We start from the raw sequence: 27,852 nt of genomic DNA, 5'->3' as shown, positions 1-27,852 counted from the left end.
CTTAATTTAGGCTTTCCAAATTAAGGATTTCTCTTTTATTTACTATAAATGTATATTCCTTTACTTTTCCATCTACATTTTATTATATCTTAATAAGAAACCCATTCTGTCATTCGCATTATCTCAGTGTTTGGTAGGAGACATTCACATTCTTCAGTAGCTTGTCATCAGTGCAAGAAAGGACCTCGAGCTCTCTCTCTCTCTCTCTCTCTCTCTCTCTCTCTCTCTCTCTCTCTCTCTCTCTCTCTCTCTTTCTGTCTCCGTCTCTCTCTGCCTCTGGCTCTCTGTCTCTTTCTTCCTCTCTGTCTCTCTCTGTCTCTCTGTCTCTCTGTCTCTCTCTCCATCCCCTCCCAAATTGTTCTGTTTTCTAATACAAGGTCTCACACTTTAGTCTAGCCTTGAACTCAAGGCAATCCACCTACCTCAGCCATGTGAGTGTTGGGATTCCAGGCATACACCATCTTGCCCAGTGAATTTTGTGACTCTCGTACATCCCTTTACCATTTCTGAATTATTTTTAATATTGCTGTGACCCTTTTCTAGCTTCTAGATGTAGATACATTAACTGATTAGAAGGCTTTATTTTTAAAGATTTATTTATTTATGTACATGAGCACTCTGTTTGCCAGTGTGCCTGCATGTCTGAAGAGAGCTTCAGACAGAAGAGGGCATTGGATCCCACTACAGATAGTTGTAGGTCACCATGTGGTTGCTGGGAATTGTACTTGGGAGCAATGGAGAAGCAGCGCTCTTAATCACCAAGCCATCTCTCCAGCCTGATAAAAAAGATTTTAAATTTCATTCTTTTTGTGTTTGTTTACAATCTTTCTTCTTGAGAACACTGTGATGGAATGTCCAAATGGTAATTAGTGGCGGTTGGTAGAAGGAGCCATATGTGTGATGCTGCCATATGTGTGTGGGGCTGGCAACAAGGTGCAGAGCCAAGACCATGGCCCCGTGCCCTGAGGCTCGCCTGCTGGACCTGGGCTCTGAAGCCCCATCAGGATGCCTTCAGGTGAGGAAAGGTGGTGGTGGCTTGCGCCCTGCTGAGCCAGCCTAGGAGAGTGGCAACCACAATCACAATGTCCAAGCCAGGAGCCTGGGGCAGCGAGAAGCTCCGGAGGCAATGGCCTCGGGTAGGTCACGGTGGTCCCAGGGCCCGCAGAAGCCGCCCTGGGCCACCGCAGAGCCCTGAGGGGGGACTGACGGGCCTGGGCGGAGCCCGGAGCCCCACACCACACGCCTCCCGGTGTCCTGCCTCCCGGTGTTGCCTGCACCGCGGAGTGGGCACACGTGTCCTTCCCACCCCGCCGCTCGACCGCGCCCGAGCCCGGCCTCAGGGCACGCGGAGCTCGTGGGTGAGCGCGAGGCCTGAGGGGGCGGGGCGGGCGCGTTATATTTGGCGCCGGCAGCAGCGCGTGTGCCTGGGCGAGTTTTCCTTCCGCAGGTGCCGGCAGCCGGGGCGCCGCCGCCCAAGCTGACTCCTCTCTCTCCCTCTCCGACCCCGGCAGGGCCCAGAGGTGATTCTGCCTGCACGATGTCCTCCTTGCTGGAGGCGAGCTCTTCGCAGGCGCCACAACGCGAACAAAAAGAGAAAAGAAAAAAAGAAAAGAAAAAGCAGAAGAAGCGGCCAGGGAAGGGGGCGGTAAAGGCGTTGGGGGTCACCTCGGCCACGGGAGGGCGGGCTATGACAGCGGCGGGGTTTCCAACGGAGACTGAAGCCTTGCAGTGTCCAGGAACGAAGCCCAGGCAAGCCCTGCCGGGGGACCTCGAGGCGTGGTGCTCGTGCGGACCCCTAGCCCGACCTCTGGTCTGGTCCCCAGGGACAGCAAGCAGCAAGCAGGGCCGGCTGCACCACCAGAGCAGCAGACACAAGGTAGGTAGGAGACCCGCTTCCCTCCTTAGGCTCGTTCTGCCCCCCCCCCCCCCCCCCCCCCCCCATCCCCCTGTCCTGGAAAAGCAGTGGCAGAAGGAGGCAATGCAAAGTGAGCCCATTGGGTAGGGGAAGGGAGGGTTCAGGGATGTATGGAGAGCTGAAGCAGGAATTGGAAAGCCCATGGCATTGGGAAAGAATGGAGAGGTCATCTGGAGTGTGCATGAGAGCTGTGCTCTGACATCCCCAGAGCATTTTGGGGCTGTCACCTCTCTCCAGATTGACTTAGAATTAAATGACCTGTACCTGCCAGGGCAGGACAGGCTTTTCAGAGGCAGCTTATCCTGGTGGCACACTCCCTGTAATGTTTTGTAGAACTAGAGTTTCATAAAGGTTACTCATTGTCAGAGCCCGAATGTGCAGAACTAGAGTTTCATAAAGGTTGCTCATTGTCAGAGTCCGGATGTGCAGGGTCGGACGTGCCTGAGGGAGAGCCAGAGACAGGACTTGCCAAACCAGCTATCAGCCCCAAGGACATTGACCATCCGTAGCCACCCCCTCCCCTTCCTTCACCCCCCTGAGTGAGATGAGCCACCCTACCTGCCTGCCGAGCTGCTAGATAACACATACTCCTTGCTGATGTCATTTCGAGCCGAAAGTAACCGTGCACCTTTTGAATTGACCAATCATGTGTAACCGCGCGAATGCCCCTATATAAACCCCCGAGTTTGGAAGCTCGGGGTCGATTCCTCTGTCTCCTGTGTGAGATACGTGTCGACCCAGGATCCCGCTAAGAACCGAGATCTCGTTAACAAAAGCTACCTCTTGCTGTTACATCAAGAATGGCTACTCGTGATTTCTGGGGGCACCCCACCCCGCGATTGGAGCGAGAGAGGCGGCTCCCCGTTTAGGGGTACGCTCTTTCAGTTTCAATTGTATGTTAAAGGATGGGGATCGTGGGAAAATATTTTCTAAAAACCTCAGGCAATGAATGTATTATTTAATAGATTTCTTCTGATCTACTTTGTAATTGGTTGCCCCTTGCAAGAGATTGTATTTTGAGGATGTAAAATACCCTCCTTCAATTACTCGGAGAAAGGGAACATAAACAGAGATTTCCTCTTTTTTAGCCTCCAAAGCTCTGAGAGATTACAGTTCTCCATGATTTAATTCTTTCCTGCCTGCTATGAGCAGACCTCCAGATCAGCAAGTTCCTTTGGAATGGTTTTGCTTGTTTTTGTTTATTTTCCATGGTGCTGATTAGAAAGCCATGAATTGTTTTGTGAATTTTAAATTTCAAGAGGTGACACCCAGAGTTTATGGTGGTTTCCTTCACACATTGCAGTGTAGTTGCAGCATAAAAAAATATTTGTGACAAGAACAGGAAAAAGAAAGTTGATGAGCTAAGAAAAGTAGAGCCTTGAGCCAGATCAACCATTTGGCTTCCTCAAATACGGAGCCAGCATGGAATGTGGCTTTTTCAGAATCGAGGGGGTTTTTAGGATTGGGCAGTGAATGCTGTCTGGGGCTAACCCGTCCCTTTTGTGGCTGACAACCCTTAGCAGAAGGTCAGAATGTGCCAACAGCACAGAGTGGGCACTGGTGGTGTTTGAACTCAGAAGTGCTCAGGAACTGTGAAAGTTTCTCTGTTATCACCCTGGATCCATCTAGTGAAATAGACCAAGTGATGCTGTGTAAGAGGCCATTGTGAGGGCTAGAGAGATGGTTCAGTGGGTAAGAGCACCAAGTGTTCTTCCAGAGTTCCTGAGTTCAAATGCCAGCAACCACATGTTGGCTCACAACCATCTGTAAGGAGTACCGATGCCCTCTTCTGGTGTGTCTGAAGAAAGATGCATTGTCTCACATATAAATAAATAAATCTTACAAAATATTGCCATCTACTGCAGTTTCTATGTGGACAGGGCACAGTTTAAGGGCTTTAAGATCAAATACATTGCCTGTCTTTAAAGATCAAGTGTATCACCTAACTTTTAAACCAAGAAATGTAGTGTCTTTTTTGCTGCTTCTGTACCTTTTAATGATGTATCTTTTCTCCTATAACATCATTTGTTTCCATGATAGTTCTTTTCAAGTGTATATAATCATTGATCCTATTTGCAGAGCTATTCAATATTTCTGTTTTCATTGGTTAAATATCTGTGGTGAATTTGCATTGTGATATCAGTAAAATGCTATGTGAAAATTTTAGAGAATATACCGGTTTGGGTAATTGTAATAACCTTTCCCCTCAAGTGGTGGCCTGTTTACACATTAAAAAGACTGGAATGTATTACCATCCATAGCAGGATTGATAGGGAAGCACAATGGACAGCAACAGTGTTGTTCCCTTTGACAGTTTTGAGAGCCAAGAATGAAGTGTGAGTTGCCTATTTGTGTCTTACAAAATCAAGGCTTAGTGTCATTACTGTAGGAGCCCATGGAAAAAATGATGAGTTTTTCAGAAATCACCAGTTAAAGAAATGGTGGTATTGCTTATATTTAACTCTGAGTTTCAAAATTATGTTTCATTTTTCTTTATTCCTTAATGAAGCTTTTTCTTAAAGTTTTTTATTCACCATTACACCCTTAGATGCACAGTGCTAGGATCGTAGTAGGTGCTCAATAAATCACTGACCATCGGGGAGGAGGAATGATAAGAAAGTATGTATTTTCTGTAAGTTCTGTTAGTTTCAGGAACAGGGGGTTTTAGGCTTACCAGTTATAGAAACAGAGAGAGCACTACCAAATTCCTTCTCTGAAGGCACAATTACTCTTATACCTAAACCACACAAAGATAGAGTAATTCAGACCTATTTGATTTATGAATATTGATGCAAAAATGCTCAATAAAATTCTTGCAAACTGAATCCAAGAACACATCCAAACAATCATCCATCATGATCAAGTAGGATTCATGGCAAGGATGCAGGGATGGTTTAATATACAGAAATCCGTCAACGAAATTCACCATATAAACAAACTCAAAGGAAAAAAAAACACATGATCACTTCATTACATGCTGAGAAATCATTTAACAAAATTCAATACCCTTTCATTAATAAAGTCCTGGAAATATCAGGAATTCAAGGCCCATATCTAAATATAGGAAAATGCAAAATACATCAAACCAGTAGCTAACATCAAACTAAACTGAGAAAATTGAAGGAATCCCACTAAAATCAGGGACTAAACAAGGCTGCCCACCCTTTCCCTACATTTTCAATATGGTACTTAAGGTCCTAGCCATAGCAATCAAACAATGAAAGTAGGTCAAAGGGATAAAAATTAGAAGGGATGAAGTCAAAATAGTAATATTTGAAGATGATATGATAGTCTACTTAAGCAACACCAAAATTCCACCAGAGAACTACTTAACCTGATCAACAACTTCAGCAAACTGGCCGAGTATAAAATTAACTCAAACAATTCAGTAGCCTTCCTCTACTCAAAGGGTAAACAGGCTGAGAAAGAAATTAAGGAAATGACACCCTTCACAACAGTCCCAAATAATATAAAATAACTTGCTGTTACTTGAACCAAGCAAGTAAAAAATCTGTATGCCAAGAACTTCAAATCTCTGAAGAAATTGAAGAAGATCTCAGAAGATTGAAAGATCTCCCATGCTCATAGATTGGCAGGATGAATATGGTAAAAAATGGCCATTTTGCAAAAAGCAATCTACAGATTCAATGCCATCACCATCAGTATTCCTACTCAATTCTTTATAAAGTGCAATTTGCCGTCATTTGGTATAACATGAAACCCAGGATAGCAAAAACTATACTCAGCAATAAAAGAACTTCTGGGGGAATCACCATCTCTGATCTCAAGCAGTATTACAAAGCAATAGTTTGTATGGTATTGGCATGCAGACAGGCAGATCAGTGGAACCTAATTGACACAGAAATGAACACACACCCCTATGGTCATTTGATCTTTGACAAAGGAGTTAAAGCATCCAATGGAAGAAAGATAGCAGTTTTAACAAATAGTTCAACTGGAGGTCAACAGGTAGAGAAGCATGCAAGTTGACCCATTCTTATTACCCTGTACAAAGCCTAAGTCCAAGTGGATCAAGGGCCTCCACATCAAACCAGATACACTAAAATTAATAGAAAAAAAGTAGGGAAGAGTCTCGAAGACATGAGCACTAAGGAAAATTTCCTAAACAAAATACCAATGGCTTATGCTTTAAGATCAAGAATCGACAAATGGGGGAACCTCATAAAACTGAAAAGCTTGTGTAAGGCAAAGGACAGTGTCATTCAGACAAAAAGGCAACCAACAGATTGGGAAAGAATCTTTACCAATCCTGCATCTGAAGGAGGGCTAATATCCAAAGTATACACAAAACATAAGAAGTTAGATTACAGAGAGCCAAACAACCCTGTTAATAAATGGGGTACGGAGCTAAAGAAAACATTCTCAGCTGAGGAATATCAAATAGCTGAAAAGCACCTAAAGAAATGCTCAACATCCTTAGTCATCACGGAAATGCAAATCAAAACAACCCTAAGAATCCACCTCACACCAGTCAGGATGGCTAAGATCAAAAACTCAGGTGACAACAGAGGCTGGGGAGGACGTGGAGAAAGAGGAACACTCGTCCATTGTTGCTGGGATTGCAAACTGGTACAAGCACTCTGGAAATCAGTCTGAAGGTTCCTCAGAAAATTGGACATTGCACTACCTGAGCACACAGCTATACCTGTCCTGGGCATGTACCCAAAAGATGCTCGAACATACAACAACGTACATGCTCCACTAAGTTCATAGCAGCCTTATTCATAATAGCCAGAAGCTGGAATGAACCCAGATGCCCTTCAACAGAGGAATGGATTCGAAAAATGTGGTACATCTACACAATGGAGCACCACTCAGCTATCAAAAATAATGACTACGTTCAATTCATAGGCAAATGGAAAGAACTAGAAAATATCATACACAGTGAGGTAATCCAATCACAGAAAAACACACTTGGTATGCTGTTGGGAGCAATGGCCTTGAAGCCCTCCATTATTGATGTTATTATTATGGTTAGCATTAAGTATGACGGGGTTGATGGAAAATCCCCAGCCAGCTGCAGAAGACTAATACAAATGTGGTGGTCAAGATGAATAATCATATGATAACGTGTGACGTTAAGATACCCAATGTCATGACCTGTAACCTTTCTGAAAAACAACATCCTGCTGTCTAATAGATATTACAAACCTGTGACCTTTCTGACAACCTGTCAACATCAGCCGATTCTCTGACCACATGAATATTGTGTCCTTGGCTTGCGTAAATGTTTCTTAATTCCCCCCCTCTCTGTTACCCATTTTATGGTACAAATTCAGCCTTGGGAAAAATAAAATTGTCGCCTTGATCAGACTCTTGTCTTGGAGTCCTTTGTCACGTCATTGTCCCCCATTCTCTTCCAGATTCTCAGCACCCCTCATTGACAATATGCACTCATTGATAAGTAGATATTGACCAAAACCTCGAATTACCCAAGATGCAATCTACAGATCTCAGGAAGCTCAAGAAGAAGGATGACCAAAGTGCAGATGCTCCCACTCGTTCTTAAAATGGGGAACAAAAATATCCATAGGAGGGGATATGGAGGCCAAATCTAAAGCAGAGACTGAAGGAACAGTCATTGAGAGCCTGCCCCACAAGTGGCCCATATATATACAACCACCAAAACTAGGTAAGATTGATGAAGCTAAAAAGTGCTTACTGAAAGGGACCTGATATACATCTCCCCTGAGAGACACATCCAGAGCATGTCAAATAAAGAGGTCAGTGCTGGCAGTAAACTACTGAACTGAGAACACGACGCCCTTTATGGGAATTAAAAGAAGGATTCAAAGAGCTGAAGGACTTGCAACCCCATAAGAACAGCAATGCCAACCAAATAAACCACTAGCAAAAGACTATTCATGGACTGACCCAGGGGTCCAACTGCATATGTAGGAGAGAATAGGCTTGTTGGGGCACCTGTGGAAGGGGAAGACCTTGTTCTTAACAAGGTGGGACCCTCAGTGCAGGGGAATGTCCAGGAAGGTGTTTCTAAGTGGCGTGGATTGGGGGACCATAGATATGGGAGAGGGCACGGCAGTGCAGCTTATGGACCAAAAGCTGGGAAAGGGAATAACGTATGAATAAAAAATATATATCTATTAAAAAAACTAAAATTTTAAAAAATGATAATAATACATAGATAATCAAAAAAAGAAAATGTGAATAAAAAAGAAATTTTAGGACTTGGAAAAAGATGAATGCCAGGTATTTGAAAAACTGTATGATCATGGTAAACACTTTAATATACGTGAGAAATTTTTTACATGTTAATGAACTGCATCTTTTTTTTTAATAGTGAATGGAAATACAGTCCCTTCCTGGCTGTGAGTCTAGGGATCCAGATGTAGTGGAATTCATTATTTGTTGAGTCCTGAATCTTTGAGTCTGCTTCTAACTCAGCTTATGCCAAGGAAACTAGGCCAAGGTGATATCTAAGCCATTGACCTAACTATCTGGACTAACAATCACAGGTGAAATTCCACCGTGTAAATGGGAGGAGAGGAATAAAAGATACCTTTAAGGATTTAAAAAAAATGAAATGTACCCAAAAAATCCAATAAAAAAGTTTAAAATAGGGGTTGGGGATTTAGCTCAGCGGTAGTGCGATTGCCTAGCGAGCACAAGTCCCTTGGTTCGGTCCCCAGCTCCGGAAAAAAAAGGAAAAAAACAAAGAAAAAAAAAGAAATAGAAAAAAAGTTTAAAATAAAAATAACTTAGGAAATACAAAATACTGGGGTGCCATTCCACAATCATGATGTGTTTCTTCTGTGATAGCTTACAGGTTAATTTACTTCTCTATAACTGTTTTCTTATTTCAAAGTACTTAATGGCATCATCTGTGGAGTGATGGTGAGAACAAAAGCTTTGGCTAACTTGAATAATTGATGCCTCCCAAGCCTGTGCTTAACATTCTAAGTACAGGGAAATTTCCTGAGGGGATGAAAAAACAAAATCCAAACCTAAAACAGGAACAACAACGATTTAAAAACATTCTGCACTCTGGGTATGAAGGCATGTTACAACTTTAATCAGCTTTGTAGGTATTTATAATAAACACACAAAGAAACAAAAGTCCTATCACAGTCCTAGCAGTTGCATCCAACAAAGAGAGAGCTGTGAGGTAGTGCCTGCTACTTCTTTCCCCAGATACCCCTGGGCCTCAGGCCTGCACCCAGTGAGCTGAACCAAGAGCAGCCAGGTTGAAATTCCTGCTGCCATGGCAGGATTCTGCAGGAACATTTCCCTTTGACAACAAGGAACCTGTGTGGAGGAGACCTCTTGGTGAATCCTCATGGACTCTGCATTTCCTATTCTACAGGGAGAAGCCCTGCCAGGTGTTTGAGCAAGGCCAGCCAATTGTTTGGGTAAGTCTCTGGTCCTGTGGCAGAGGGCTAGGAATGGCAGAAAGAAGGGCAGCTCCACTGAGAGCAAAGGATAACCCTTCTAGGCCTATGACCTCCTAATTAATTTATCTTTTCACCTGATGCCCTATTCACCTTTTCTTAGTATCATACAACTGTGATCTTGATGAGCAGCTGGGCTCTTGTTTTCTTAATCAGTTCTTTGTTGTCACAGACGTTTTTAACTTACTCCAGCCCATGAGACTTATTCATACCTTCTGTCTGCAGTAGGACCCTTGGTGGGCCTGTCATCTCAAAAATAGAAGGTTCGGTAATCCAAAAGATTGGACTCCAGTTTACCTCAGGCCAGGAAAGAAGTCAGCCACCATTAGTAAAAGAGCAAGGGAAAAATTACATAGGAAAAACATGTGCCTTAATTAGAAGTAAAGATCCTCAACTTCTAAGGGATGCACATCTGCACCCCTCTTTTCTGAGCTTTGTAAAGTGATGTTGTATAACTCTAGATGGTAGTAAAAGGCAGAGTTCTTCCCAGAAAGGTCAGACATGATTTTCACTCTTACATCTGTGAGGTGGGGTGGCATTATAGCACACATTCAGGTGGAATTATAACACCAAGGATAAGAAGACAGAATCTATATTATAACAATGCCAAATGGACTCCCTCCTGAACTTATGGACCCATTAAAATTGAGCTTCAACCTGAACTCAGGCCATTCCACTCCCTTCCCATCCTCCTGACTCTTATGTTTGGTAGCAGTAAAGGATCATGGTGCAGCCCCCAATATTCTCATGCCTAGACTTGCCTATTCAGGAGGAATGATATTGGAGAAGTGATGGCTATGTGGTTACAATATAGTAACACAAGCTCCAAGTTGACATTTGCTCACTGACGTCCACTTTAATTGTCTTGTTATGTTTGAGAAAGGGAGGATGCCCTACTTAATATATAAAAGGGAAAGAAATTTATTATTTTATATATGCCCTGTAGTTGGTCCCTATGTTCCCAAGAAAAAGGAGTTTTTATTGCAAAAAAAATTAGGATTATAGACCATTGATTTTGTGAAATACATGGATATGTAATTGGAAATAATGTCAGCTGTCAAGGACTGCACACTAATCAACTATTTCTCGGTTTTATATATTCAGAGGTATTGAAGAAACATATTGGCCTCCACAAAAAGGGAAAAGCTTAGGAATTGAAATGTATGTCAGATGCATTGTCTCGGGTAGTAGATTTACTTTTAAGAAAAAACTGCCCCCTCCTTGGCCCCTAGAGATTTGGGTGCTAAGAAAAATCTGTTCTCCAATTCAGGGTTGTAAGCAACTCTACCCAGCAAAAGCATTGTTGACTTCTAATGAAGCAGAGAGAAACATCTAGCTTTGAAACAGAGGTTGCCAAATGGTATTCCCAGTGACACATGAGAGACTGGAGGAAAGGGTCTCCACAGAAATTCATCACTTTGGAGAGAGTTGGTTAGTAGGTAGGCCATAGAAGTTTCCAGTGACATCATCAGTAAGCCCTTCACTGGACAATCTTTTGTATCTAAGAGATCCCTAGAATCTTCTGTGATGTCACCAGTGTTGTGGTGACACCAACTGCCTTTGGGATATTTCTTCAGTTCCCTTTGGGTTCACAAACAGGCATGTTTCGCCAGCTGCTCAGGCTATTTCAGAAGGAAAGGGGAGATCAAGGAGAGACCACACTAGGTCAGAGGGAAGCTGACCCCCTCTCTAGTGAAACAGGAAGGAGGAAATCATTCTGGGGAAGGCTTGGTGAGTCGTGGGCAGAGTTGGGGAACATCCTCAAGGAGGTAGGTTTGAGATGTGCCTTCTAAGACTAGGCCTTACAAGCAGGAGCCTTGGGATTTCTCTAAGGCAAACCAAGACTCAGGAGTTTCTAATCTTTAATTTGAGAGAAAGCCAGAAAGTGGTAAGCCTTCAGTGTCTTTTCTTGAAGCTTTTTAAATGTGAGTGTCAATGAATGGCAGGAGGAGGCACTGTGAGATTAACAATGTGACGATCCATGGTTGGGAGTTGAAGCACTTCATCCTCTAGATTACTGTAGGTTACATAAGTCTCTGATGGCGAGAACAAGGAAGGACGCACCCCTAGTCATGAATTGAGTGCTCAGACACTTTGGGCTGCAACACAGATGATTAGAGCTTGATGGTGCTAAGCATTATGAAGTCATTATGAACTCCAGGATTAACTGCACCACATCTGATATGAGATAACAACGTCCCAGATGTTCATGTATCAGTCAGGTTATACTGTTCAGGGTGAGGGGTCCTGTAATAGTGAGTGTGGCACGTGTATGGCATTAGAGGTTGGGAAGAGGGACATAGCTTAAAAATCCACCTTTAAGAAAGCTTTTCTGCTCTTTCAGGGATTCTCCCAGTATCTACTATTTCCCCTTCCTCAACCTCCTTTTGGGATTCAGAATGATCTTTTCTGCCCGTGGGCCATCAAATATGCAAATTCACTTGGGTTGAATTCTACAGATTTTGGTAGGAAGGCATCATCCCAAAATGTCATCAGTAAGCAAGAGGAGCTTCTAGAGGAACTGGAGGAACTCAAATTTGAAATCCAGAAGTGTCAATTCGAGAGGGATGAACTTTATCAAATCCTGGACCTTTATATCTATGATGATTGGGACCACAGGTAGTCATTATGCCCAGTAACCTGTTCACATTCTTGTGCTCTCTCTCTGCTAACCCGAGATTTCCTCGTAGCATGTGAGAGTTTCACCTCTCATCCTGGAATTTAAGGAGATTTGGCAGGCATTTGCTTGTGAGATAAGCTAGGTGCTGTGTGTGTTTAGGGTTAACCTTTTTTGTAGTTTAGCCTGAGGTGGTTGGAGAGGCATTGGTTCTGTCAGCAGCTAGAAGGACCTTGTCACACTTGCTGCAACTGTGGGAGTGAATGAAATGCCTGCACGTCATCACTCTTTCCTCTGGATTTGTTCATTATACACTGATTCTATGGCACCTCCATGGATGTAGTTGGCATTCTAAGTGTGTTTGGATATGGGTTGGTATGTATGTATGTGGAAGTATATGTGGTGTTTTACTCAGGATCAGGACGTCTGGGACCTTTGATGGGGTCTGAGGATTTGTTTGACCAACAGCTTGCAGGTCATGATAGTGATGAGTATGTGGAGGCCCACACTGATCAAAAGAGCACTTTGCTCCTTCTGTATACCTTGGTGGCACCCAGGACTCTCCCGAGGGGAGGAGGTGCTATAAATCCTCTTCCCTGTCAAACTTAGTTATGCCCTCTGAGAATTCATGTAACGATAGAAACCAAGGATTGAGTATACCTGCTTTCAAAACAAGAGAAATGTCATCACAGCTTTCTCTTCGGCCCAAAGCTGTGGCACAGACTGGAGGAATCTTCTTCCTGAACTAGTCAATTCCATCATGCTCACCTGGCCAGCTCTTGAAGGTCAGGTCCCTCCAGTTGGTACCGTGACTCTGTTGCCCTGTGCCCAGGATAATAAACTTAACCAGTACAACTACTTCAAAGGAGCAAGTATGTGCTATATACTGGGTTTAAGTAATTAAGAGAACCGTCTGATTTCACCTAATTTTTTTTACCTGCTTTGATCTTTAGTGTTTTATTTTTTTAACTCTCCAGTGATGGTTTATTGTGACCTAGAAATGGTCACTGTGGGAATAAATTCTTGACAGTTGTTATTCCAAACAGGCAGGTCTCAGGCTCTGCCCCCTCCTATATAGTGAGTCTTTGCAGAACCATATCTCCCCAGGCTTTTAAGGAGTCCTTATTTCAAAACAAAATTTGCTTATTTACAAGGAAATATTTTCTGTGGATTGAGTCTCACTGTTGGGTTTTGGTCTGGTTTTTGACTTTGCCACTTTCTTCCCTTCCACCATTCCTTGAATTTGAACTTTTTTATTATATATTTTTTATTTACATTTCTCCTAATTCTGAAATCGTGAGTTCAAAACATTATTTGTTCCTTTGGCCATGACCTAACCCAGGCTGGAGGTCGAATTGCCAGTCCTTCAATCTGAACATGAGATGAGAATGATGGCTATGCAAATGATGACCAACTCAATAAGTGATGCCATGGAGAGGTACAAGGAGCTCATACAAGTGAACAGTTCCTACCGGTGAGTCGCTGACAGAGATGAGAACCCAGCACTAGGCTGGGAGTGCTTCTGTCCTGTATGACTTTGAACCAAAGTCAGGGCTCTGGTTCCATGGTGTCTGACTCTTAACAAGAAGCCTGCCTCCTGGCAAGGGTCTTAGATTTGTAGCTCTTGGACTCAGTTGTCCTACATGTGAAGGGTGTAGAAGACCCTCCAATTGTTATTTTCCCCATTAAGGATCCTTTGCACCATGATGGGAATATCAATCAACTCTGAATCTCTAGGACTCTGACAGGAGATTTAAAGATCTGTGATCCATGAGAAACACATGGAAAGACTGTATAGCTATTGGGTCTTCTATCCTCCCTCAGAGGGGCTTTGACCTCTACTTGCAGATGATTTCAGCATACTATGGACATATGAGCTCCCTTATGGACCATTTATTCTACCTTGATTTATATAAACCGTCTTAGTGTCAGGATTTTCAGAAGTACTTTCATTCACAGGGAATGTGTCCTCTGGATTTGACCTCCTCTAATTGGTGCTAACTTGTATAGTGTGGCTCTAGTCTGGGGATTTCTGGGGATGAGGACCCTTGAAGGGATGATTGTACTTGCAAGAGTGACAGGCAAATAGAAGCTGGCTGGGATTTACCATTTTTTGTTTGTGGTTCAGCGTGAGGCACTCCCAGCTCCTGCGTGAACAAGCTCAATTGAAGAACAATATACAGATTTTGCTGAATGAGAAGAGAAAACTGCTGGTGGAGCAGACTGAACTGCCAGCATCCTCTGTGGAGGCAAAGAGGCTCTGTGAAGAGGCCGGAATGAACATCTGTGACCCCAGTGCCAAGCAACAGCAGGTAGGGTTAGGACTCAGGGTCAGGCTGTCCTCATGTCTTACCATAAACCTAGACAACCAATGTAACTGTCTATTGACGGATCTATGTCCTGACCTAGGTCTCATCCAAGTGTTCATTTATGTGATGGTTTACAAGGCTTTCTGTGGAGATAGCCCCTCTTCAAGGAACTGCATGTTTGGAAAGCAAATGCTCCTGCTCTTCGAGAATCTGCAGTTTATTAAGGGACATGGGTTGATCACATATCACAGCACTACATGCCATGTGTGTGGAGGGTGCTATGTGGGAGCCCCTCTTTAGACTAGAGCAGGGCTTTGAGGGATGAAGCAAAAGCCCAGAGCCCACTTTCTTTGCAGGGGTCCTGTGAGATTCCAGGAACTAAATAGTTTAGAAGGAGGAGAGCCTGGTGGAAATGCCAAAGAAATGGTTGTCATTGTCATCTTTTGGTGGATTTGTTCTTTCTCCACCATTTTCCCTGTATATCAAGACCATCTCTTCATGCTTCCTAAATCATGGGTACCTGACAGAGAATGAGTAGCAGCATATCAGCCTGTTTTGTTCGAGTGTTCCTGGAGAGTTCATATCTTCACCTCATACTCGGTAGATGCTTGGAAAAGCAGGGATGTGGAAAGGTGTTCTCAAAACCTGACAATTGGCATGAGAGATTTGAGACTTCAAGAACAGAGTTATCTACCCCCATTCTCATCAAGAAGAGTGCTATCTAGGCCTTTTTGTTCCTCTTCGGAAAAATGGCTGAGTAGTGATTCTCTCTTAAAATACTTGCTTTGAATAGTCTATATTATGTTGTTCCTCCAGTATGATCGGATCTTCATTGTTTTCTGTCGACTTGCGATTTTTGGGGTGTGTGTGTGTGTGTGTGTGTGTGTGTGTGTGTGTGTCTGTGCTTGTTTGTGTGTGTGTGTCTGTTTGTGCTTGTTTGTGTGTGTGTCTGTATGTGTGTGTGATAGAGTATGTGTGTGTTTGTGTGCGTGAGTGTGTGTTAGTGAGTGTGTGTATATGTGACTGTGTGTGTGTGTGTGCCTGTGTGTGTGTACCAGCTGTGGCTCAGCATTTTTATTCTCATGTTGTGGGTTTAATTCTGGATGATTCTTCAAGTGTTTCTAGTATGGGTTCTTTTGTGTGTGTGTGTGTGTGTGTGTGTGTGTGTGTGTGTGTGTGTGTGTGTGTGTGTGTTTGTATGTGTGTGTGCGTGTGTGTTTCCCTGTGCATAATTGCACAGGTGAGTCTCTATTGCCATGTTCCATGAGAAAAAGAATCTAAGAGTTCACTTTGCCTCCATGAATATCAAATATAGCACCACAATCACTTGGAATCTCCACCTAGCTCTGTACAGCAAAAGAACCCAACACACTTGTAAAGTTAGATTTTCAAGTGATTAGGGAAAAATGACTGGTCTGCATGGAAATCCTTTGGAGCACATCAAAGGAATGGAGTACATGGAGGTAAGGGGGGGCTGCTTTATAAAATCCATTGATTTATGGTCCTTCTCTGTTCTTTGTGAATGGTGAAAGCCCACTGGAATGTTGTGTCACTCACTGTGTCTTCTCCAAGGTTGCTTTCCACATTGCCTGCTACCATTTCTTTCCAGCTACCTTGGCACACTACAGCTTCCCCTGGGAGTTTGGCTTGGATTTTATTCATTGAGAATTTGAGTTGCTTGGAGTTGTATCGTCATCCAGAAAATGCCCCATAGCTATGCTGTGGTGCAAGAACAGGGCAGTTGCAGGAGACCCTTTAGGTGCGCAGATAATCTAAAGCACTCCCCTATGTTATCTGTGTAGCATTCTGCAAGTGCTGTCACCAACATCATTTTCTCTCACTTAATTTCAGCCTCAATGGAGTCAGGAGAAATGATGAAATTCAGACGGGTCTGTTAGTGGACCATCAGAAAGGCCTGTGAGAAGCCATGTTCTTTAAGTGGAACAGAAGTTTTAGTTGACCCAGTGATCCCAGAGAAAAGAATAGGTGTCCAACTAGAGCAACTAGAGCACATCTGGGTTGTAGTGGTCCAAGGAGGGAACCTGTAGGAGAGGTTGGAGCCCTTCAATGGACTATGACTCAGTGTGAGATAATCCATGTAAGCATTTATTTATTTACTCCAAATATCTGTGACACAATCACATTAGAGGTAGAAACATTGTTCATAGGGATCCTGGTTATGGAGATTTCCTATGATTCTGGGGGCATAGCTTTGGGCATGAAGTCACTCAGGGTATGGTAAAGAGAGCTCCTATTAGAAGAAGCTGCACTCTATTGGGAAAGTCTGAAACAGTGATCAAGAATAGGAGTCTAGTCCACCACCAACATATGATCCTTTGCTGGGAAACAAGACTTCTCTACACAGCCTTGGGAACCTGCTAAGCCAGATTGGTGATAGGGAAGGAACCCTGATTCTATGTCGGTTTATGGGAGGACAGTACATCACTGACTCAGCTGTCTATAGGCTATGGCCACTATGTTCATAACCCACTCAACATTTGTTTTTATGCCTCCAGAGTATCCTGGGGAATCATTATATTAAGCATTAAAAGGGAAAGTCAACACTGCAATGTACTATGTTTATATTTTATAAACACAAATGGCTTGTGTGTTTGCGAGTTAGTATTAGTGTGTCTGTGTGTCTGTGTGTGTGTTTGTGTGTGCACACATGCATGCATGCTTCCATTGACAGTACACTCATTTGATGACCAGAATAAGGAAGGATTAGAGGAAAGAATGCAGGACATTCTGAAACAGAAAGAACCGATCAACCAGGAAAGTGGCTTGGGAGGAACATTGTAGAAGCATTCTGATATTTTTGAGATCAGGTAGGAACACAGACTGGCAGAAGCCTATTGGATTTCCTTTCCCTATATAACTATCCTTTTTGGATGACTGACCACTGACAAGGTTTTCACCATCAGTCACCTAAAGAACTACCCAGAGTATTGTTCTGGTACAGTTTATGTGAATTTTGTCCATGACACAATATGTATAATCCTCAGGATTTCTTTGTATTTTGTACTTCATTCTTCCTGTTAACTCTCTCATAAGATCTGAGGACATTTTCTCTTCTCTCATCTCACAAATTGCATTACAATAACCATAGTCTTACAGGGGTGCTGTTATGTATCTCCATCACAATAAACTTTAATGTTCCTTGTGTATGCTGTGAGCACATTCTCAGTGATTACAGGATCTATGCAGTGAGCATAGATTTGAAGTGAGATGGCTTCTCTGTGTATTTGCAGATTCAGTGGTTACAAATTGAACCTACGCAGGTTCCTTCAGTGCTAACATAATCAGAACTTTCACCACAATTCTGAGCATATTCTCCAGATGGAAACCACATGGTATTCTAGGTTGCTCATACCATTCTTGAACTCAGATTCAGACCCAGCTACAATGTTATTATTCAATATAATAAACCTGGACCAGTGACAAAATATGCTCATTTTTTTCTAAATTCCAGCACAGTGCATAGTCCACAGTTCAAATGCTAGCAGTTTCAAAAGGTGAGATATAAATCCAAGCCCAGGTACTCTCTGACACTTGGGGATGTAGGGACTGACCTCAGCTGACAGGTCATGCTGGATTGTCCAACTGAATAGAGCTGATGTAAGAGGAAGAGCTGAATTGACAACCACTTACTAAATCTTTATTCCCTTGCTTTGCTAGGTCTGAGGTTCTCCAGCAGAAACTCAAACATGACACAGACCAGGACAAGATCTCCCTTGGAGAGAAGAGCTACAGGAGGAGAACTAATTGTGCACAGCAAATACACCACTATTGCATTTCATCTGTAATGTCCATAGCAATTGTGGACTGCATTTTCCTCCTTTAGTTTAACTTCTTTGGATTGAATAGGCCTTACTTTCACCTCAGCTCTCTCCAACAAGTGTGCACTTTTGGAGGGACCCAGCGAAGTGTTGATGCACATTATCAAGAGCTGCTGGTCATCCAGAAAGACTGTGCACGTGTAAATTTGTACTTGTCCTGATGGGTCATCTAGAAGATTTTCATGGAGATCAGTTCACAACATTGGAAAGACTATGAAACAAAGTCTGTAATATCATTTATACTCAGTATTGGTAGGCTTTTTCCTTAATACCCCACTCCAACATAACAGACCTACTTCCACTCCTCTTGAAAAGATTATTACCATCAGTAACTGCTTGTCTACTATGTCTCCAAGGCAAGCCACAGGCTGTAAGTCTATTCTGCAAAAGGAGCAGCAAAAGAATGCTTAGCGCAATTCCTCTATTTAAAGTTTGCTTCGGTTTTGGTTATTTTGGTTTTTTGGTTTTCCTTCTATTCATTTGAAGATTTGTTATTAATCTGTTGTTGTTGTTTTGTTCATTTTGTTTTCTATTTTGATAAGGATATAGACTGTATATATTGACTAACTGCATCTGGTTACTATCAAGTAAACTGGATGTATTCTGGTCAATAAAGGAGTAATCTCAAACACTTCACTCTTAAGAACCTTCTTTATTGATCACTAGTGCCAACATCTGAAGTCCCACAGGGATCAGGGAGGGATGGATCTCTGCATTCTCATGGGGACTGGGCATCAAATCACTTCCCAGTCAGACTGAGATTCAAAGGCAGTCATACAGTCACTGTTCACTGTATTTCCAACTCTGTGTATTGCAACTTCATCATGCATACATTACCCACTGTGTATGCTTGCTGTCAAATATATAGTTACCTCTAAATTATACTCTGTGGATGAGAGTGTTGAACAAATTAATGGGACAAACATTAATTTTTCTGTAATACCTCCCAGGACATATAAACATGGTATAAGGGAGTTTAAAGCAATCAGGAAGCCTGCACCCAAATCCCAGTTCAGAAATTGCTGAACACCCAGGAATGCAGATAATCCTGAGACCACAGGACAGAAAGCCACTTCTACCCAGCTCTTCCTACATCTCTGGCCCAATATTAATCTGCATGCTGCCTCTGGAAACAGGAATAGAGGAGCAGTCAGCGGCAGGAACCTGCTTGGTTCAGCCTGGGCCCAGAACCTATCTGGGCCCTGAGCATATTTGACGAAAACCAGAGGCATACAATTCTCTGTTCCTGATTGTGGTTTTTTTTTTTTTATTTGAAGCTCTAAACACCATATTGTTGTTGTTGAATTTTATTTGGATATTTTTCATTTCCAATTCAAATGTTATTCCTTCCTTGTTTTCCAGAAATAAGTCTGAATACCATCACCCTCCCCCTCTTCTATAAGGTATTCCCTTCACCATCCATCCACTGTCCCAGCCTAGGCAGGACCAAGGGCTGCTCATTCCATTTGTGCCCAAGAAGACCATCCTCTGATACACATGCAGATGGGGCCATGGCACAGTCCCTGTATAGTGATTGGGTAGTGGTTTAGTCACTGGGGACTCTGCTTGGCAGCCATGGTTGTTCTTATGGGGTTGCAAGTCCCTTCAGCTCTTTCAATCTTTCTCTAATTCCTCCAACTGAGGTCCAGTTCTCAGTTCAATGGTTTGCTGCTAGCATTCGCCACTGTATTTGACATGCTCTGGCTGTGCCTCTCAGGAGACATCTATATCCAGTTCCTATCAGCCTGCACTTCTTAGCTTCATCCACCTTATCTAGTTTGAAGGCTGTATATGTATAGGCCACATGTGGGGTAGACTCTGAATGGCCATTCCTACAGACTCTGTTGTAAACTTTGCCTCCCTATCCCTTCAATAGTGATTCTTCTTTTCCTTTATAGGAAGGAGTGAAGTATTGACACTTTGGTCATCCTTCCTGAATTTGATTTGGTCTGTGAATCTTGGGGAATTTGCGCATTTGGGCTAATATCCACTTGTCAATGAGTGCATACCATGTGTGTGTTTTTGTCATTGGGTTAACTCACTCAGGATGATATTTTCTAGTTCATTCTGTTTGCCTATGAATTTCATGAAGTCATTGTTTTTGATATCTCTGTAGTACTCCATTGTGTAGATGTACCACACTTTCTGTATCCATTCCTCTGTTGAAGGGCATCTGGGATCTTTTCATTTTATGACTATTATTAATAAGGCGGCTATGAACATACTGGAGCATGTGCCTTGTTGTATGTTGGAGCATCTTTTGGGTATATGTGCAAGAGAGGTATAGCTGGGTCCTCAGCTAGTGCAATGTCTAATTTTCTGAAGAACCTCCAGACTGATATCCAGAATGGTTGTACCAGTCTGCAATCTCACCAACAATGGAGGAGTGTTCCTCTTTCTCACATCTGCACAAGCATCTTCTGTCAACTGAGTGTTTGATCTTAGGCATTCAGACTGGTGTGAGGTGAAATCTCAGGGTTGTTTTGATTTGCATTTCCCTTATAACTAAAGATGTTGAACATTTCTTTTGGTGCTTCTCAGCCATTCCCTATTCCTCAGCTATGAATTCTTGTTCAGCTCTGAACCTCCATTTTTAATAGGATTATTAGTCTCCCTACAGTCCAACTTCATGAGTTCTTTGTATATTTTGGATATTAGCCCTCTATCAGTTGTAGGATTCGTAAAGGTCTTTTCCCAATCTGTTGATTGGTGTTTCGTCCTAACCACAGTGTCCTTTGCCTTACAGTAGATTTGTACCTTTATGAGGTCCCATTTGTCTACTCTTGATCGTAGAGCATAAGCCATTCCTGTTTTGTTCAGGAAATTTTTTCCAGTGTCCTTGTGTTCAAGATGCTTCCCCACTTTTGCTTCTATTAGTTTGAGTGTATCTGGTTTGATGTAGAGGTCCTTGATCCACCTGGACTTAAGCTTTGTCCAGGGCAATAAGAAGGGGATGATTTGTACTCCTCCATATGCTGACGTCCAGTTGAACAAGCACCATTTGCTGAAAATGCTATCTTTTTTCACGGGATGGTTATGTCTCCTTTGTCAAAAATCAAGTGCCCATAGGTGTGCTGGTTCATTTCTGGGTCGGAAGTTCTATTCCACTGGTCTATCTTCCTGTCTCTGTACCAACACCATACAGTTTTTATCACTAATGCCCTGTAAACTGCTTGAGTTCAGGGATGGTGATTCCCAGGGAAGTCCTTTTATTGTTGAGGATAGTTTTAGCTTTTTTGTTATTCCAAATTAATTTACAAATTGTTCTGTCTAACCCTATAAATAATTGAATTGGAATTTTGATGGGGATTGCATTGAATCTGTAGGTCACTTTGGGAAAAATGGCCATTATTACTCTCTTCATCCTGCCAACCCACGAGCATGGGAGATCTTTCCATTTTCTGAGATCTTCTTCAATTTCTTTCTTCATACACATGAAGTTCTTTTCACACAGATCTTTCACTTGTTTGATAAAAGTCACACTGAGGTATTTTTATGTTATTTGGGACTATTATGAAAGGTGTCATTTCCCTAATTTCTTTCTCAACTTTTTTATCTTTTGTGTAGAGGAAGGCTACTGATTTGTTTGAGTTAATTTTATACCCAGCCACATTGCCAAAGTTGTTTATAAGTCTTAGGAGTTCTCTGGTGTAACTTTTAGGGTGTCTCAATTATACTGTCCTATCGTTCTCAATAGTGATAATTTTCTTCTTCCTTTCCAATCTGTATCCCTTTGACCTCCTCTTGTTGTCTGATTGCTCTGGCTAATGCTGGGGACAACATACAATGACAGGGGCTGTCAGCAGTAGGCTGGGATGGAGACATCTCAGAAGCCTGCAGCAGCTCCTTGTAAAGTAGGGTGGCTTCTGGAACCCTGAGAAGCAGGAGACACATCTCTCCGCGGGACCCACCATCTGAAATAAGAGGCTGCCTGCAGCAGTCCGGGAGGGAGACATCTCAATAGCCCCCTGTAGCTCTTTGTAAAAACTGGTTGTTTCCATTTCCCTAACCTTATCCCTGGACAAGGGCTGTATAGATTTCATTTGTGTGTGACTGCCTATCAGTTGGCCTTGGTGTGCACAATTATTGTATTATATCTGACTTTCCTACTTCTTTCTCCTTCTGCTCTGGTGAATTCTGTGAAACTAGATGCTCCTTGAGGTTATGATTCTTAGACAATTGAAAATTGATGCATAGGGGCACAGCACAGCAGAGCCCTAGAGGCCCAGGTGCATACTGTGTGTTCTCATCTTGGAAAAATATAATAACTGCACAATTGTAGTTCCAGATTAAGGTTTGACTTGCAAAGACAGCTTGAAGAAAATAAGAGAAAATGAATTAGAGCCAACATTGGGACCCTAAGAAAGGAAAAAGTTATTGAAGTTAGTATATAAGTTTTACATAATATTTCAGACTGGTTACTAGATAAGGACGTATAGAATATATAAAATAATATACTAGTAAACTAAGTCAAACTACTGGAACTCTTATGAGAGTCATTGTGTGCAAGGAACAGAAAGCTAGTGGAATTACCATGCTAAGGGTTACCTTGATTCTTTCTGGCCACTGCCTGGCAGTTTTGCCTATGTCATTTATCATTAGAGCTTCACAGGAAAATGCAATTAGCTGACCTCAGAGCTTTGGTCTCTGAAGTATAAAAGTAAAGAGTTAAAGTTTAAATAATGATAAGTTGACAATTATCATTATATTGGCCACAGGCCTGGGTATAGGGGAAGCCTGACTTTGGGGAACAGTTGTAATTCTTAGTTCATGGTGAGATGTAGTCATTCTTTGCATTTGATTTGGCAATGATTATAAAATGTCTTTTTTCTACCTGCTTTTGGATCATGAATAAAGGTCTGGGGCAAGAGAAAGGCTACAGAACATGTGAAGAGTAAATGAGAGAGAGCATGAGGGAGTGAATGAGAGAGTACATGACAGAGCTAATGTAAGAACAAATGTGAGGGGAATGAGAGAGCATGAGAAGAGCATGTGAATAATGAGTGGAGAGAGAATGTGATAGTGAATGAGGGAGCGAATGAGAGAGCAAGTCTGAGAACAAATGTGAGGGCCAGGGAGAGAGCATGAGGAGAGCATGTGAGAATGAGTGAGGAGAGAACGTGAGGTGTGTGTGAAGACTGTCTGTGTGTGTGACAGGAGAGTGCATGTGGTGTGTGTGAGACATGTATGAGGTGTGTATGAAGACTGTGTGTGTGAGTGAAAGGAGAGAGCATGTGGTGTGTGTGAGATACGTATGAGGTGTGTGTGAAAATTGTGTGTGTGCTTGACAGGAGAGTGCATGTGGTGTGTGTGAGATATGTATGAGGTGTGTATGAAGACTGTGTGTGTGAGTGACAGGAGAGTGCATGTGGTGTGTGTGAGAGATGTATGAGGTGTGTGTGAAGACTGTGTGTGTGCATGACAGGAGAGTGCATGTGGTGTGTGTGAGATATGTATGAGGTGTGTGTGAAGAGTGTGTGTGAGAATGAAAGGGTAATGAACAGACGTGTGCATGACAGTGGGCGTTTAAGAAAAGAAAACTGCAATAAAAAAGGCAGAGTGCACAAAAGAATGCAGCGGGTGTGCAGGCACATAGTGAGAGAGAGAGAGAGAGAGAGAGAGAGAGAGAGAGAGAGAGAGAGAGAGAGAGACTATAAGCCTTGAAATTGCCGTCAGTTTGTACCCAAAGAGGAGTCTGTGGATATGTATTATGCACCTTCCAGATAACCCTGCTTCCAGGTGAGAACTCTGATCCTGTGACCGAGGGCCAGGAAAGGGTGACAGAATGGCTGCAACCCTGAGGCCAGAGGATCAAACTTTTAGGCCTATGACCTCCTAATTCGTCCTTTTACCTGAAACCTTATTATTGAAATTTTCTTACTGGGATACAACTATGGTCCTGGTGAGCGTCTTGTCTCTTGGATGCTCAATCAGTTCTTTGTTGTCACAGACTGTTTGAGCTTACTCCAGTCACTGGGACTTATTCACACCTTCCAGTTTCCTGAACTTTTCAGATTTCTAACATTTGTGGCAAACTGAGTGACAAAAGCAATGAATGTTGAGCACTTCCCTGGGGTCCAGTGCATATGGAGCTACGGGTGTATGGATATGGTAAATACCTAGGAGTTACTCTAAGAAAGTAGGACTGTGCTCTTAGGACCCCTTCGTGACCTCACTTCACTTTGCCAGCTTTGTGGGCTTCTACACTGCTGGTCTGAGAAGAACTGAAAACTAATGGAATAGATGTGTAGCCTCCCATTACCTTTGTCATTGTTAGGATATTAGTAGGAGCGGTTTGATTGAAATATACTCTCAAAAATATTAACAAAACCATTGCCTCTTGTGTACCATCTGGACGGAAGGACCAAGTTCCTAGACAGTACTTCAAAAACCTCTCAAAGCCAGCAAATTGGAGCATGAAGAAAGCCAAGTCCAACGCATTCAAAACCAGCATCCTCACCAATGCCTCCAAGAAAGGCTTTCGTAAAAGACGGGAGGTACTGAGACAGTTGGCCCTCATACACTCAGAGAAGACTGTGCCAGGAAGATTGGGGAAGGATTGTGGGAGAGAGTAATTAGGTATAAGTAGTCAATGAGCAGAACGTAAAGTGAAAAAGAAAAAAATATATAAATAGAAATAAAATAAAGGTCTTTAACAAAATGGGACACAATGTATTGCTGAACTAACTCTACTGTGTTTACACTTGCACATGCTTTAACATCTAGAGAGATTAGATGTGATAAAGTAGGATGCCCTTGTCATTTACATATACTATGTACACAGCAAAGATAAATGAAGTGGAGAACATGCAGTTCAAAGATCCATTGTTCCCTCACATGTATGTGGCCCTTCTTCCCTTTATCAGGACTGTGGAGGTGTCTGCTCATCCAGGTCTCAGGGCTCAACCAAATTGCAGTCCCCTATGATCTCTGGCCAAGTGCTATTTTATTCCCAACAGAACTCTGCCTCAGGCTGCAGAGGCACTGAAGGGCCAGCCTTCACCTTCAAGGTGCAACCACTCTTTCAGTCTTTCCAGGCTCTCTGTGACTCAACTGGAGGCTTCAGCAGAGTCCTTTCATCTCAATAACAGAAGCTTACCTGATCCAAAGCATAGGGAAGCATTCCTACACTTCTGATTGGCTAGTTACCTGAGACCAAACAACGTAGCTCTCTTCTTTATGCCTGTTTTCCTGATTTGAAAGTAAATAATGTGATCATCTGTGGTTTTGGTGGTAAGAATAAAATCCTTAACATGAATAACAGGACCATGCAGAGCATGGGCTTCACATTCTAGGTACAGAGTGAAGAGCTAGAGGGAATTACCAAAGAAAACAGTAAGAATCCTAACAACAATTACAGAAATAATGAAATGAAATAAAACAAAAACAAAAGCAAAAACAAAAATACCTTGTGGGTGCTGGTATTAAAGGCATGTATTAACTCTCACCAGCTTTTAGGTATTTCCAGTAAAAAGCAAGCAAACAAACAAACCAACAAACAAACAAACAAACAGCCTTATTACAGTTGCAACAGGTGCAGGAGAGAAAGCTGGGAGAAATCCTGTGTTGCTGCCCCCATGCTGTGATTCTGCATCAACAACTTCCTTGGGAATAGGAACCTGTATGCAGTGGGATCCCTTGCTGGGCCTGTCATCTCAAAATTAGGGGCTTCTGTAATCCAAAACCTTGGAATCCAATTAACTTCAGGCCAGGAATGAAGTCAAACATCATTAGGGAAAGAGCAAAGGAAAAATTACATAGGAAAAAATATGTGCCTTAATCAGAAAAGATCCTCAACTTCTAAGGCCTCCACAATCTCCACCCCTCTCTTCTGAGCTTTGCATAGAGATGTTGTATAACTCCAGATGATAGGAAAAGGCAGAGTTCTTCCCAGAAAAGTCATACATGATTTTCACCCCGACATATGTGAGGTCAGGTGGCATTGTTTCACAGAGTCAGCACACCCGGGATAAGAACACAGAAGCCACAGATGACAATGCCAAATGGACTCCCTCCTGAACTTATGGACCCATTAAAATTGTGGTTTAGCCTAAACTTAGGCCATTCCACTCCCTGCCCATCCACCTGATTTTTATGTTTGCTGTGAGTAAAAGATCAGATTGTAGCCCCAAATATCCTCATGATTGGACTTGGAAATTCAGGAAGAACGATATTGGAGAAGGGATGGCTTTGTGGTTACAATGTGGTAACTGGGTTCTGACCAGGAACCTCGTCCTTAGCCAATGGGGATTTTAAGGCCGGGTCTCCTGCTTGTTCCAGTGCAGGCTAAGACTTCAGGGTCAGGCCAGCTCCTGAGCCCCACACAGGGCTGCCTGCATACCCTTGTGACTGCATTAGAGCCAGAATGCTCTCTGCCCAATCCCCTTCTCTCCTCTTTGCCACAGCCATGGTCCCCAAGAACACTTGTCAAACACCTTTATACATCTATGTCAATCTCAAAGTCAGGTTCCTAGAGAATCAATCCCCATAGCTGACCATAAATGATTATTCTTTGTGTGTGTGTATATATAATGTTGTAGAACACAGAATAGGGATTCTTGGTGAAAGCTTCGTGGACATGTGTCTTTGCTAGATGTCTTTGCACTGGGATCTTTCCACATGATTTAGATATGCTTGCCATGAGGTCATTACCAGTCACCTTGCCATTTCAGTTTCGTTTTTCTTTTGGATGCTATCGCTGTTTGATGTAAGATCCAAGGCTGAACTTCCATACTGGGCTATGGTTTCAGACTTGCTTTACAGCCATATGGCCCTCGGGTTGTTTCCTTTTGATCCTAGAGGTTGATTAATATTTCCAGCAAGGCTTCCAGTACTTGATAGGATTGTGCTACCTGCTGTCAGAGCAGAGTTATACAGAATTCATATGCTGGCCTTCCTCTGATGGTGCTTACCCTTGACAAGTCCTCAAACAGGGCAGCTCTTGGAAAAAAAACACTGCAGGGAAAGAAATCATATATGTGGGTCTACCCCTGGCTCCTTGAGAAATGGAAGAGGAATATGGTCTTGGCTTACTGGAAGTCTTATCCCAAGACTAGGGAAGGAGACTCCCAGAGAGCACTAAGCCTTCTCCTCATCCATCATAGTCTGTATAGCCTGTGGCTTTCATGTGGTCAGTGTGATGACCTTAAAATGTTCTAGGCATTTCTGCCCTGTTCAATCTATACCTAGACATGACCTCAGGTGTACAGTCACATTGGAAATATAAAAAGCCTTGCATCTGAATTGTGAAATTCAACGTGTGTTATATTTAAAATACCACAATAATTGAGTGCCATTGCTACAGTAAATATTATTAGGGGGTTTCTACCCCACCGTAGATCATTTAGTTCCCAAATAAAAGACACAAAACTTTTAGATTTATAATAAGCCTTAAAGTACTAGAGCTGGGCAGACATCAACCCTCTGTGCTATTTTTTCTGCTTCCCTGTCCATAACCCCAAGGTATTGCTTGCCATGCTCTGCCTGGGCCACTCCTGTTCTGACAGGCTGCCCCTCATGGTAATACACTCACGATCCACCTACCCTATGGGGTGGTGTCTCCTTCCTTCTCCTCCATGTCCTTTCCCTCTCCTCGTGGACCTGGCCTGAGTCCCCAGGCCCAGGAAAACTTTGCTCTGTCCCCTCTCTTCTGCCCAGCCCATGTTGTAGGGATTTTATTAACCAATCAGGGATAACTTAGGAGGCAAAAAAAAAATCTGGTATACATGAGGATCTCCTTGTC

At 42.8% G+C, this 27,852-nt stretch overlaps 2 protein-coding genes across 4 annotated transcripts; both read left to right on the top strand.

The window, feature by feature from the left end:
* Positions 1–1,460: 1,460 nt before the first annotated feature.
* Positions 1,461–18,743, top strand: LOC148003439 (uncharacterized). 2 transcript variants are annotated; one of them, XM_087568832.1, is made up of 5 exons: positions 1,461–1,876; positions 9,089–9,306; positions 13,305–13,436; positions 14,091–14,274; positions 17,950–18,743. In XM_087568832.1, the coding sequence occupies exons 1-2, from the start codon at positions 1,538–1,540 to the stop codon at positions 9,143–9,145; spliced, it is 396 nt and encodes a 131-aa protein (XP_087424958.1). In that variant the 5' UTR covers positions 1,461–1,537; the 3' UTR covers positions 9,146–9,306; positions 13,305–13,436; positions 14,091–14,274; positions 17,950–18,743. The 2 variants fall into 2 exon arrangements, with proteins under 2 accessions (XP_087424958.1, XP_087424960.1); XM_087568834.1 differs by having other exon boundaries at positions 9,261–9,306; positions 17,950–18,741.
* Positions 9,167–18,741, top strand: LOC148003440 (disks large homolog 5-like). 2 transcript variants are annotated; one of them, XM_087568847.1, is made up of 5 exons: positions 10,883–11,076; positions 11,805–11,964; positions 13,305–13,436; positions 14,091–14,274; positions 17,950–18,741. In XM_087568847.1, exons 1-5 carry the CDS (start codon positions 10,947–10,949, stop codon positions 17,953–17,955), a joined length of 612 nt encoding a protein of 203 aa, XP_087424973.1. In that variant the 5' UTR covers positions 10,883–10,946; the 3' UTR covers positions 17,956–18,741. The 2 variants fall into 2 exon arrangements, with proteins under 2 accessions (XP_087424972.1, XP_087424973.1); XM_087568846.1 differs by lacking the exons at positions 10,883–11,076; positions 11,805–11,964 and adding an exon at positions 9,167–9,306.
* Positions 18,744–27,852: the final 9,109 nt, after the last annotated feature.

This window comes from Rattus norvegicus, chromosome 9, assembly GCF_021556685.1.
Source record: "Rattus norvegicus strain SHRSP/BbbUtx chromosome 9, alternate assembly SHRSP_T2T, whole genome shotgun sequence".
Classification (NCBI taxonomy): Eukaryota; Metazoa; Chordata; class Mammalia; order Rodentia; family Muridae; genus Rattus; species Rattus norvegicus.
Note: the sequence above shows the minus strand (reverse complement) of the source record. Positions and strands in the feature narration are given on the sequence as shown.